General features: G+C 39.6%; 1 protein-coding gene across 1 annotated transcript in view; it reads left to right on the forward strand.

Annotated features, from left to right (window-relative positions):
* The first annotated feature begins 734 nt into the window (after positions 1 to 734).
* The window catches only part of RSPO3 (R-spondin 3), a 50,754-nt gene continuing 37,165 nt past the window's right edge, over positions 735 to 14,323 (forward strand). The window contains exon 1 of the mRNA XM_015816236.1: positions 735 to 846. Within this exon, the coding sequence (XP_015671722.1) occupies positions 747 to 846 (100 nt within the window). The 5' untranslated portion in view covers positions 735 to 746. The remainder of the gene's footprint in view (positions 847 to 14,323) is intronic.

Genomic DNA, 14,323 nt, shown 5'->3' on the forward strand with positions numbered 1-14,323 from the left:
AGGCTAGCGAGCGCGGCGCGGAGACGGCTTATCCCTCCCAGCGGAGTGTCACCTCGGCCGGCCTTTCGGAGCGGAGGGGACGGTCGCCGATTTTTTTGGTCTGACTTCGGCGCCGCCGGAATGGAGCCGTTTTTCTAACGGGGCCGCCTCCGTCCAGGGCCAAAGCGCGCCTCCTCGGGGCTAAGTCGGCTGATTCCGCGCGGCTGCCTTTCCTGCCGGAGATGCGGCCAGGAGGCAGGATGTCCGAAGCAGCTCTCGGGACGGCCCTGGGACGCGCTGGGCGCTGAAAGGAGGAGAGCCAGCCAGGCGGAGCTTTTTGGGGGGCTGCTCTCCCGAGGCGCTCGCCTCACCTGCCCAAAGCCCTTCCTCCCCTTTCCCCATGTGGGATTCTCTCCCCGGGAGTCCTTCGACGGGCCGCGAGCGCCGGAGCGCCAGGCGAGGGAGCACACCTGCCCATGGAGTTCCCGAATGGGGCCGCCGCTGTCCCGTAGCCGGAGCAGAGCGTGAACCCCGAGCAAGCCTGGCTCTCCCCCTCCCACCTTTTTATTAGACCCCCCCCCACGTCCCGCTGCCACCCCCCCACCNTTTCTTTTAAAAAAGAAGAAGATCGGGAGCCGTTTTCGCAGAGACAGGTATTTCTGCTGCTGCTCTTCCGCACCCTCTTCCCCCCCCCTCCCCGCGTCTCCTCCTCCTCCTCCTCCTCCTCCCCAAAGGACACTAGGCGAGAACTTTTTACAGGGTTTACTATGCAATTGCGACTGGTGTCTTGGTTCTTTATCACTTGGAACTTAATGGAATACGTTGGCGGCCAGGAGCAACCTTCCAGAGTCCGACGACAGGGAAGAAGTAAGTGCGCCTTTTTCCAGCGCGGGGCTGGACCGTCCCGCTACCCCAGCGGACGCGTTTAGTCTTAAAATAAAGATCGAAGCATTCTGCCGCGACGGGTCCGCTGCTATGATGTTTATTTGGGCTTCTGTAAGCGAAGGATCGCTGTTAACGTTCAAGTGTGGCCGCTGGGCCAGGTAAAGACGCCTAGGATTGCAGCGTCTCTTTGCCGGGGCAAAGCGATCCTATAAACACGCCGAAGCAAGTGCAGTGGTGGGATCTGATGCGGAGGAAGTGGTAGGAACCGAGACAGGTTTTTCAGGAGGCTTGCTTCCGAGTAAGTACGTTTATGACGGTGCTGCCCGAGTCTTGTTAAATTAGGGGGACAAAGCCTGCCAACTGCAGTAAATTTGAGAAAAAAAAAATGGAATTCGCGGTACGGTCTGCGAAGGAAAAAGCTTTTCTCGCCCTTTCTTTGTTCGTCAAAAGCTTAGAAACGACCCAAACGAAATTTGGTTAACGAAAGCTTAACCTCTTCCTTATGTATTAGTCTACCGCTTTCCTCTAGGCTTAGCTGGTGTGCCATTCGGGATCCGGGAAGCCTTACCGTGCCCCACATCCAATTATAGGATGTGTGGCTGATTCGCTTCTGCTCCCGATGCAACGGAGCACTGGTGAGGCCCAGCTGGGATCCAGCAAGTGCCTGCTGATTCTTTTGCCCGAGCTATTGAAACGAGGTCTGTCTTCCTTCCGAAGCTCCTAGTGGTAAACTGGCATCCGATTTGTCAAATGGTTACATGCTGTAGCCACTAAAAACGAAAAGAGAAAGACACATTGGAGATGTATTTTTTTTTTGGGGGGGGGGGGGGGGGGGGGCTTTTCCTGAATTACAACATTAGAATGTTGAAATAAATGCCCTAAGAGAAAATTCCTGTCAAAATTCCACCTCTGGAAGGCTGGAGGAAGGCAAGGATCATCCAATCTATCTCACATCTCTAAGGAAGGAGGATAACTGGTCGGTCTAAAGGTCACAAAAATATCCCAAATGAATGTTGTACAACAAAACGTAGTTGAGCCACAGCACATAATCATAATTGAGTACTACTGAGCAGTACAATCTCAACGTTTTCACTGAGAAATAAGTTCAACTTTGTCACGTGGAAGTGTTTGTAGATTTGTGCCTGATTTCAATAGTATATTTTTTATTTGTACATCGTAAGTACTGCTGGCTTAATTTTGGCTGGATCTTGCCTTGCTCCTCCTCAGAAATATGCAGAGGCCTGGGAACATTGTAGAGACAATGATGGGTGCCATGTTTCCAAACATAAGCTTTGGTGTTTCGGTTTAGGATATCAGTAGATGGTGTTGTCTCATGGCTTCATTTCAAGGCAGTGGATGAGGCAGTCTCAAAACTAAATAAAATGTATGACTTAAAAAATGTGTCTTAATTAGTTTGTAGTGTTAAGTCAGGTGGAAGAAGAGGATTAAAAAAAAGGTAAGTTCAGAAGAGTGGGACTCAGCTTGGGCTTGCTTTTCATTTTTTGCAATATATTGAGAGAGCGTGTTCTTTTGCTCATTATCATCCCCCATTCTGGTATATTCCAACTGGTACAGATTAAAAGTTATGCAGCAGAGGGCTCCAGGTTGGAGAAGGCAGAATTACCTTTTTCTATCTCTCTTGTGAACAACAGTGCCACTTTACAGTAAATAAAACAGAAAACAAAAATGTCCATCTGGCCTAGTCCTCCCTTAAGATTTATATTTCTAAGACCTTTCTGAAAGTGTCAGCAAACCCTCTCCCCCCCCCCCCGCTTCATCTTCATGAGTATTTCTCCCTCTACCTTCTGACACTATACTTGTGAAAAGGGCTGTTTATTTCCCTCTTCTATTCTGATAGGGAGAGGGAAATGTCAGAACACACAGCAGTCTGTATTCAGGTTGGTTTTTTTTTAAGTACACTGGGTTATTTCCTAGGTTTTGCCCAACCTTCCCTTTCCCCACCATGGCATGCATATCTCTTGAAAGGCTTCCTTTGTAGCAGTGGACTCTGGAAAAGAAGGCCTGTCTGATTTCATTGAAGGTTCCCTGGAAACATCACTTTTTGCAAGGGATCTTCAGACATTCTACAGTCCAGTGAACTGAGAGAAGGAAAGGTATTCGGGCTTTGACAAACCACCCAGGTGAGATTACCTTGGGCAATGGACTACTATGTTTTCTTCAGAGCACCTCCGCCCTGCTGCAGTCTAGCTAGCAAGACTAGTCCCTAGGTAGATTTGGTTACAGAGTTTTTAGACTGAGTTGCTGAAAGGTCGCCAAATAGATGTGGGGGGTTCTGCCCCTCTCTCAAACACAAAAATAAAACAAATCATATCCTACAGGGTTAAATGTATCCGATGAAGATATTTAAGTATTTATATGCGTTATCTGATTGCACGCTAGTAAATTCAGTCATCTGTCCAATAGGGAGGCTGAAATAAATCAACTTCTTCTGATTTCTCACTTGTTCCTGCTCTTACAGTGGAATGGGGAGTTTATTTTATACTTGCTTGTGGGTTGATTCTGAAAGATGTCCAAATTGGCAGTCAGAAATCAAACAGAATCTACATTTGCAAGGCAAAGTTTTTATCTGCTGTTGTCTTACATACGCTGACTTGCACTGGTACCTTACTAGCATCCTCTAAAATTGCTGTGCTGATTGATTACAGTGATATTTAGGTAACAGATCTCTATCACTGCTCATCAATTAAGTTGGCATAGGATTACAGTTTCAGCTTACGCTTGCTTGCAATCAAAGATCAAGGCGTAATAGGAGGATCACACAGGCGTAGCTTAGGCACTGCAAAAATACCTATATATGTTTTTATTTATATCTCCCTGAGATTGAAAAAAATATGAACCAAGAAATAGGTTCTTCAGGATCCATGAGGAAGAAAGATACAAAACCAAACTAGTTTCATTTTTCCATTTGCCCAAATGAACTGATAATTATTTAAGAGGGACGAAGGACTTCCTTGGGCTTTACCTACTCAATTCAGTTTTCTCCAAGATCTTCCATCTCTCCCTGAATTTTCAGTTGTTTTCATGGAGCTCCAAAACTGTGAGAGGTGCGACCTCTGGTGATTGCTGCAGAAATCCATGCAGTACTCATATACACAAGTCACTCTTCCCTTTGCAGATGTGGGCTTGCTCCTTCTTGCAAGTGTGCTCAGAGGCTACAAAGATGAGGTGCTACCTAGAATTCTGTGCAAGTATTTAAAAGGCCTATATTTTGCTTCTATCAATTTTTTTTCCTTCAAAAGCAACAATCACAGCCCCATAACTCGTATTTGGAGACAATGAACATTTGGGTAGATGAGATGATAATAAGATCAGCAGAATTTTAATCAGCGTGTTAGATAATTGTTTATCATCTTTACAATCTAATCAGGCAACATAAAATTGTCCACTGTTGGACAAAGATTTACTTTAAAGGCAGCTACTCCTGTTACTTGGGTTCAGAGCAAAGGGAAGAAAAGCATACAGTGAGAGTCAGGGTTGTAGTTTTGAAAGGTAACTAAGAAGAGATTCCATTTAAATGAATGGTGGTAGACGTCCAAAATTAATATTTATCACTCATCAGCTGCTGGTCTTTTCTAAATTCAGCAGCACTGCTAGTGAAACACAACAGTTTCGGCATATGGAAATCCTGGAGTTGTGTGTCCTCTATTCTTTTTATTCTTCCATGTAGTATCTGCATCTGCAAGAATATTTGGACAAAGCATACTGGTGAGGAGGATGAAACCTGGGTATGTTTCCAAATTGGCTTTGAATTTAGGATGGGGTTTCTTATCCAACTGTAAGCCATCAGTCTTCTTGCACACATAATAGGTGAGTGCAGGAAGACAGGAAGAGAAAGAGAAATGCACTCACTGTCCACAAGAGTGAGGGGGAAATTGGGGGTGGGGGTTGGGTGTGGGCTGCACTGTCCCTTCACTGGACCTCTCCTAGTTTTTGCAAAACTTCTCAACAGAACACAATAATTGGATTTGATATTTCCTCCTTTTAAATTAGGCCAATTAAAAAACAACTTTTGAGTTTCAGACTCTGAGGCTTTGGCTTATGGGTGAAGAAACCAGAAAAATAACAAGAGAAAAACAAGTTGTGGTGAAAAGACTGCTGGTATGTGGTCACATTTTCTTCTAGTGGGCAGACTTCATGAGAACCTTAAATTTCCTGTGCAAACCAAAAATGATATTTGGTAATGTTCTTTCCAGAAAACAATGTTCATGTAATCAAATAGTTTATTCATCATGAATAAATTAATGGGGTACATTTAAAATAAAAAAAATGGTTTTTTTTTCTTTTTCTTAAAGAACAAAATTTTCTTTTGTGGTCAGCCTAATAGTCCTGCTTTGCCCTGCATGAAAGAGAAGTGAAGTAATCACCTTACAGGCATACAGTATTCATATTTAACTTATAAAGTATTTTTCCTGACAGAAAGAAGACACTTATTTTATCATTTCTGGAAAGTTTTGCTGTATTAGGTTCATCTGAGGATCAGTTGAGGACTAACTTTGAGAAAAGTCAGTGATATAACTGCACTGTCAGCAGAAACGCACTTTTTTGGCAGATAAAGCCAATATTTCAGCTGCAATTTATTCAGATAACATATCGCAGGCAATAGAAAGATTTAAAGACGTTAGCGATGGAACATTCTGTGTTTTATTTGGGTAACATTTTGTAAGATTAACACAGTTTGAGAATTTAGAAGGATAATAGTGTAACAATGAAAGAGCCAAAACACATCTTTTCAGAAATATATTTCATTTAATTCAATAAGTCTTATTTTCTGTCATTTTACACGGAGAAATAATAGTTATATATTAAATAATTTGAAGAGATGCTCTGTGATAAAATCAGTCAATAAACAGCTTCTTCTGTTTTCTTACTAAGATAGGAATTAGATGAAAAATAAAGAAGCTCAAGAGACATTTTCCCCAAATTTGCAACCAACAAACAAACCAATACAGTACATAAAAACATTATAGTCTTGAAGTAGACTAATTAATGCAGCTGCTTTTTGTTTGTTGGTTTGCTGCTTTTGTGTGTCTGTGACCATGCATGTGTTAATTTACCTGGTCTTGAGACTGATTTTCACATGTATTGTAGTAGAAGCATTAAGTAGGATCATTATATATGATGCAGAATCGGGCTTTGTTTTAGGCTATTATGTCTTTTGATGTTTTGTCTTCTCCTTTTATAGGACATCACTCATGATATCTCATAGTTAAATGGATGGCTATTTTGGAGAAAAAGGGGGGGAAAGCACCCCCCCCTCCCAACCTGTTATATATTATATTTCCAACTGCTCCAGCCCATCATTTTTGCTGTCATCCATTCCTTTATATCTCATTTTGTTTTGTTTACTTAATATTATTTATATTGTATATATCTATTTGCAGGCTTCTCGTGTACACATTTTTAAAGATTGGTTAGCCATTTGGGAACGTTAGGAGGTTGAAAACAGACATCCACTATGAATATATGAACATTTTTCATCATTTTCCCCCCTCCCTTCTCTATAAATGTAAGAGCAGCCTGGACAATTGGCCAGGACATTACTTGGTTTCTGCTGTACCTGGCCTAGAAATATTTTTTTAAAAAAGGCGGAGGGGGGGGGCTTCTCTCCATGCTGGTAGCTATTTCAACAGCATAAATAAGGAAAAGAAACAAAACATTTATACTGAAAAGTGTCCCACATAAATGTTCTTAGATTTGGGTAGGCAAAACAAATTCCACGTTATTCTTCCTATCATAAGGAATCTTTCTCTAACATATCAGAACTGTAGTTCTGCACTATCAAGATTCCTCTATACTTGTGATCCTCAAGTGGGGTGGGGAACCATGGCCTTTTTATGACTTATGGACTTCAACTCCCAGAATTCTGAAGTACACAAGTCATAAAAGGGCCGTGGTTCCCTACCCCTGATCTATATGGTTATGTATAGATTTTCCTAGCTATACAGGAAGTGACTTAAAACCACAATGTTTTATTTTTTTTATTATTTATTAGATTTATGTGCCACTCTAAGTGGCTTACAAACATTAAAACCAATAGATATAAAAATAATAAAACAATAATAAGTAATAAGCGATGAGAAGGAGGGGAGCACAAAGTACACAGGGTGAGGTGGGGGTCTTTTCTTAATATAATAGCCACCTCCTGAATGGTGCCCTCCCATTGGGGCCCCAGAGCCAGGTCTTCAGGCCTTATGGAAGATCAGAAGAGTGAGTATGGATCTCACCTCAGGGCATACAAAATGGTCCTCCAAAGGGTAGGAGCTGGGACTGGGTCAACTGAGATTGCAGTCTCGGTCATTGAGCAAAGCGGTTGTTAACATGACAGCTGTGTGACTGTTTCGTTCAATGACTGCAATCCTGGTGCGCCTGCTTGTGGTTGTGGTCATTAAGCAGATGGACCTGTCTGCAGAATTCAGCTCCCCTCTATCTGCAGAAGGAAACTGCACTGCATCTTCAGGATCTGAGCTCTAGTTCTCCATTCTGTCAGAGAAGTTTGCCTTCATTCAGTGCATGGATTTGTTGTTATTATTGAAAACAGCAACTTATCAATTTCTATGGGAGGGAGGGAGGGAGGGAGGGACGGAGGAAGGAAGGAAGGAAGGAAGGAAGGAAGGAAGGAAGGAAGGAAGGAAGGAAGGAAGGAAGGAAGGAAGGAAGGAGCAGTTACAATCTTTTCAGAAAATCATTTGCTTGGGTACTTTTTTTTTACTTTGTGAAACAAAACAACCAAGTCTAGACTTCTCCTTTTAGGAAAGGTTATTGGTAGAAAGGCAATGGAAAATTATCTAGTATCATTTCTCCTAATTTACTATTGATGCTACTGAGAACATTAGGTAGATATGACCTATTATCAGGAGAAATCTACTGATTGTCAACGCTGCAAATACTGTATATTCTTGCTTTGACAATGTGCAGAACTGTCTGGTATTTATATAGTTAAACCAGCAACCAGGAAAGAGGGAGGAGCATAAGGATAGCCTCCCCATAAGACAGTTGAAGACATATGACACTGATATTGTCTCTGAGAGAATATCAGTCTCCAGCTTCCATAGCATCTCAATCAAACGATTGATATTTCCAAGGCCATGCATACACCATACATACATACATTTAAAATTAAAATAAAACACCCAACCCACCCTCATCACGTATTCAGGAAAGCAACTGATGGTCAATTTTCCTGCCATAAATAATACTGGGTGAGAGGAGAAAAGATGGCAGTGGCTCTATCAATCTCTGACCTGAAACTGTCTTTCAGTAAAAACTTTAATGGCAGTGTGGAAGAGCAGGCTGCAAAGAAAATTGCAGGTATCTCTGCAGTCTTTCCTCCCTTCTATCTGAGCCTTCTGTCCAGCGGCAGAATTTGCTGGCTTCTTTTAAAAATCAGAATATTAAGACATAAAAAACAAGATGATACCAAAATATATAAAACAAAGCCAAAATAATTTGTATTATAGCTAGCATGCTAACTTTGCTCATGATCACATACATCCGCCATGTTTTCTTGGCAACAGCATGGAACTGTTTTTCCATTGCCGCCTTCTGGCATTTTTTTGACTTCTCAGTTCAGCCTGTAGCTTGGTAATTTCCTAGAAGTCTATGTTTCATAATTAATTAGTCCTGAACCTGTTGACCTTCTAAACCCATATAAGTTCCTAATAAGTTTTAAAAGGACAATAGAAGATAAAAACTTTTTAAGTGTGTCTTAACAGATTTCTGTTCTGTTCCTCGTTTATTTATTTCCTTCCTATTTTAATAGATTTTCATATGAAAGATTAGTGCACCAGCTGGAAAGTAATTGTGGATTGGTCTTCATTTGCCACTATGAATTCAGGGCCACCTAACTATGAAGTTAAGACTAGACTGGAAGAATCCCAAGGACCACTAGATGACAGCAAAGAGATAACAATAACAGGACTTCTAGATACTTAAGTACCAAATGATTGTCATAGATTATTTTTTTACTATATTCTGATCATTTTCTTTCCTTTCCCTTTTTTTTTAACTTGGTACCACTGACTTTTAATATTTGCTTCTCTCTAAGATCACTTCCTTTTCTTCCTGCCTTCCATATAAGGAAGTAGCCAATTTATACTCTAGTTTTTTTAGTACAATATAACTCATTTATGATTTCATCATAAGACCTACACAAAGACTTTAGAACTTGAGAGAATTCATGCCTGAAGGAGACAGGGGAAACAAAAACTAAACAACAACAACAAAAGGAAAAATCTGATTCTTATATGTTGACAGATTTTTACATTTTCCCTAGCTTTCACACCTATTGTCAGGAGCATTCTATAATGAAGTCTGTACTAAGAGCAACTATGTCTCAACTGTAAAATCTTGATCCCCCAAGAAACGGCCACAAATAAATATATAAAACTCCAACTCTTTGCTGCCATCTTATGGTCATCCAGATTTTTGCAACCAGATCTGATAGTACTTACTTTAAGTACTCAGTCTTGATCTAGTTATTATCAAAATAAAATCAGAAGAAACAAGAAAAAATATGCCCATTTTTAGTGTGACTAGCAACTAAAAAAATATTTCTAGCTTGGTTACTGTACGCTTGAAAAACAACTGATCATAGTTGATGATAAAATTTTAGTCAGAAGAATGTTTCAGAGCTGGGAAGGGTTAACATTTTCTTTTAAGCAGTGACACATCTCCTCAAATGTATTCCTGATTTAAAACATTAGCATTAATAATATTTATAATAACTAAAATCTGTAAGCCAATTAAATGGGTTTTACCTGGTGCTGAAAACATAAGACAGGTACCTGTCGAGTCTCTATGGAGAATGCATTCCAAAAACAGAGCACCAACTGTAGAATAATCTTATTATGGTTTACCATCTACTTCTGAAAATAGGTTCCCCCCCCCCAATGTGCCATGAAAGTTAATGTCTTAGCAGTTGTGTGTATAAGCAATGTATCTGAATCTATATAGCAAGACAGTGTAAACATTTTCCAGCCTTGCTTACCATAAGGATTGAATGTGATTCAAAACAAACAAAAATAAAGATAAAAAATGTGGATGAAATCTGGCGAGATGTCATACGGTAAGTCACCACTGACTTCCTGTAAAAATTCTCCTTATTTAAAAAATAATAGTATGAAGCCTGTTTTTTCTTGCCACAACAGGCTAGCATAATTATCTATCCATTGAATTTAATGAGTTCAACAATTATCCATCAAATTGCTAATTCACACTTAACAATCCTGGTCTGTGAGTTCTCATATTCACCTTCAGGTTAAAGTCCACCTCAGCTATGGAAGCTCGTTGTCTGATTTTGGGCTTGTCACTAGGGCTGTCTTGTGTGGACATTGAGTAACATAGATCGATCTGCAACTTCTTAAACAAAGTACTAATTTTCCAGTTGGAAAAATGAAGTTGCATAATCTCAGAGGGGTGATGGTGGTAGAACAGCTGCTTTAAGCGATTCAGGGCAATACTATTTTGCTCTCAAATCAGAAGTAGCTCTATCTGCCACCTTCTTTCAGACCAACATACCCCAGAGGGTGATTGTTGTGAGAGTAAAATGATGTAGGCCATCTTGAGCTCTTGGAAGAAAAGTAGAATATAAAATTAAACATGAATAAATAAACCTTACCCAATATATACAGAAAGGGAGAAAGACAGACTGATTCACTCATAAAACAGAATGTTTCTCAAAAAGATTGCCTTTTTCTTTCCGATGACTACAATAACATCACTTTTGTCATGACAGGCCTATAATTTATTGAGAATTAAAAACTAGCTCTATTAAGAATTTGAAGTTTAGGCACTATTCATATAGCTAAACATATCTGACGTTACCTGGCAACACCAGATTCTGTTATACTTTGGAGAGTATTTGAACTGAATCCACATATAAATCACAAATGTAGAATAACTAGCTAATGTAAAAACACCTGCATTGCATCTCTGAATCCCCTTGCACAAATTTAAGCTGGAAAACCGTGACACTTTAATGTAGTTTATGAAATTTATGTGTGTTATCAGCATATTCACTGAACCAACACAATTTATTGAAGAACATGATATTTGATTCCTATCAGCTCTATTGGTCAGAGGAAAGAAAATTAACTATATTCCATGAAGCAAATCTCCCACATAGCAACAGTAAACATTAGTCTATTGCTTCTTCATCAAAGGTACAAATGTCAGAATCTGGAAATATTTTATGACTTGCATTACTTCACCTTGACATTGTTATAATTCATCCATAACATTTTCTCTCATTCCTAAGTTAATGCTTGAAAAAGTTGACTCAGCCCTAAAATTACTTAAAAATAGACGGTTTAGGTTCATGGAGATTATTGATACAATGTTAATAGTATATAATACCATAGTTGTCTGCTTAAAGTAAAACAACTGAATCAATAAAATGTTCAAGAAAACTTGTAGAGGTTTGCAATATTATGTTGCCAATCTATGCCTGTTTCTCTTTATTAGCTTAACATGCTGCTTCAATCACCAGGCGATGCTGAGCAGTTCACAAACCTTATTCAATAACACAACTTTTAAAATGATAAAACTATAATAATAATGACAAAGCAGAAAGAATATCCAACATGCATTCCCCTATCAGAAGGAACCAACCTATCCCTCATATACCTAAAGGTTCCTGAAAGAGATTTTTTTCATGGTTTTACAGAATTACAGAGTAACAGAGTTGGAAATGACCTTAGAAGTCTTCTAGTCCAACCCCCTCCTCAAGCAGGAGACCCTATGCCATTCTGGACAAATGGCTATCCAATCTCTTCTTCAAAACCTCCAGTGGTAGTGTACCTACAACTTTTGGAGGCAAGCCATTCCATTGATTAATTGTTCTCACTGACAGAAAAGAATAGAATAGGTCAGGGGTAGGCAACCTTGGCTCTTTTATGACTCGTGGACTTCAACTCCCAGAATTCCTGAGCCAGCCATGCTGGCTCAGGAATTCTGGGAGTTGAAGTCCACGAGTCATAAAAGAGCCAAGGTTGCCTACCCCTGGAATAGGTTAACCGCCTCTTTTTGTGATAATCCCCCAAATATTGGAAGACTACTATCATGTCAACCCTACTTGCCTGAACCGTGAGATGGGCAGCAAATAAATTTGATAAATAAATCTCTTCATTAAATTAGACATTCCCAGTTCCTGTAACCGTTCATCATACAGTTTAGCCTCCAGTCCCCTAATCATCTTTGTTGCTCTTCTCTGCACTCTTATGGAACAGTAATATTTCCTAGGGTTGCTATTCTAAAAAAGGGGGAATATAACAAAGAATGTGTTTCACTAAAGTCTCTGTATATGACGGTCTCTAAGAGTAGAGACACAGATTTATCAATTAGGCAAAGGTTACTGTGAGAAGAAAGCAGGTGCTGAGCAAAAAGCTGACAACCAACAGGAATAACTAGCACAGCTCTCAAAGTAATTGTTTTCCAGGGTAAACTGACTAGTATTCATAAGTAGATAAACCATTCTGGATTCACTGCAGATTGTAATGCCGTTCAAGGGTAGTCCCATGTAGGGGGTGCTGCCATAGCCCGGATCAAGGCATGAATGACTTAAGAGTAGGGTCTCCTAATTCAGAAAAGGCTGTTAACTGGTGTATAAGATGAAACTGTGTAAAGACACTTCTAGGCACACCTATCCTTGAACAGGAACTAAGTCCAGAAAGAGCACCAGATTATGGAGCAGTTCTCCCTAACGCTATCTATGACAAAGATGGGATATCACTAGAAACAGAGATCTTCCAAACTCAGCCCTCTGTGCTAAGACTGAATGAGAGCCTGTTTATCTCATGTGGATTCTAACAGCTTCCAAGCATATGAAAGAACCTCATTTGCATCTTCTGTTGTGCCTGGATTCAAGAGGTATATGACAGATGTTACTAAGTATGAGGGGGTTCTGCCCAAATGTACACTCCTTTACCTCTGTGCTCTTTGTTGCATATAGGCTACCTTGCTGTAACTCTGCTTCTCCTCTTTTTTTTTTTTTTTGGGAACCATTGCCTGATTGCCAAGCATCAGTTGGCCTGCTCTATAAAAATTCTATATCATTCAAAGCTGTAGTAGCTACATAATTTTTTTTATGAAAAGAATTTAAGGTATGAGTAACACAGAAGAGAATTATTCAAATACTGTTTTTGGAACATGGGGTAAATGAGGACTCTGATAGTGAGGGTGTTTATTTGTATTTTGTGGCTTTTGTAGTATAAATACTGAAAAGATAGTTTATAATTAATTCAATTGCCTATCGTTGACATTTAGACAAACTACACGCAGTTGATACAAATGTGACAAGGTGGCAGTTATAGTATATCCTGTTGGTTCCTGCCTCAAGGATTGTTTGGAAATACTCCAAGTTTGCAGGGCTCTTGGATTATGTCCTAAAGTATCCCCGTGATTATTTGGAGAGAAATCTGTTTATGTTTAACTGGGCTTACTGTAAGAACACCCAAAAGCAAACTTATCTAGAACTATAGTGTTGATTTCACAAGAACTCTAGAATTGAAGTATTGCAGATTTTTTTTTTAAGTATCAGAATAAAAGAGGAGAAATATAATTGACCTGTTAAATGAAATCTACAATTTCAGTGGAAAAAGGATTAAAAATCCCTCGTATTTATTTTTACTATAGCAATGCTTCTAAGCTGCTTCTTACATTAGATGACTATATAAGGATACATATTAAGAAGTATTGCTTGAACTGAAGCCATAAAATCCAAATAGGTTGCAAAAGCTAACACTGTGTTGGTTCATATTATTCAAGCCTTTTTTTTTAAAAAAAAAAAAGAGCATTTGCTTAGGAACTCACCCATAAAGTGAGAGTGGTTGTGGTAATAGATTAACATTGACAAAAATCATGTTGTAACCAAGGGTTGAAGAAATATGGATCCTCTAATGATCCATTAATTTACAGAACTCTCAGAATCCTGAACATTTCATTTTTAACAAACCTTTTTATACCTCAAATGCTAATACAGTAAATTTGCTATTCTTATTTCAATTAAGTGCTGTTGTTACGTGTGTATAGTCAGAGCTATGATTTTCCCAGTAATAATGTATGGTTGTGAGAACTGGACAGTGAAATCTGACATGTCCATGAGGTCATATAGAGTTGGACATGACTTAATGACTGAACAACAAATCCTGAATAGATTACATATACACAGAAAATCAACACAAGAGCAATGACAGAGGAAGGAGAAATAGAAATGGGATTAATAGGGAAACTATTTGCCATCGTTTCAGTTGCACAGATTTAGGGAATATCTGCACCACTAAGTTTTCCCCATTGGGAGGGGGTGCACCAACAATTTCTACTTGCCCCAGCCTATTCAGAGTGGGCTGAAAGTCATGTTTCCAGTTTTGATTACTTCAAGTGTCGCTGTCTAGCTGGCCTACTGTGAGCTTTTTATTATTTACTAGCTGTACCCGGCCGCGCG

The sequence above is a fragment of the Protobothrops mucrosquamatus genome, unplaced genomic scaffold, assembly GCF_001527695.2.
Source record: "Protobothrops mucrosquamatus isolate PMUCROS unplaced genomic scaffold, P.Mucros_1.0 scaffold416, whole genome shotgun sequence".
Classification (NCBI taxonomy): domain Eukaryota; kingdom Metazoa; phylum Chordata; class Lepidosauria; order Squamata; family Viperidae; genus Protobothrops; species Protobothrops mucrosquamatus.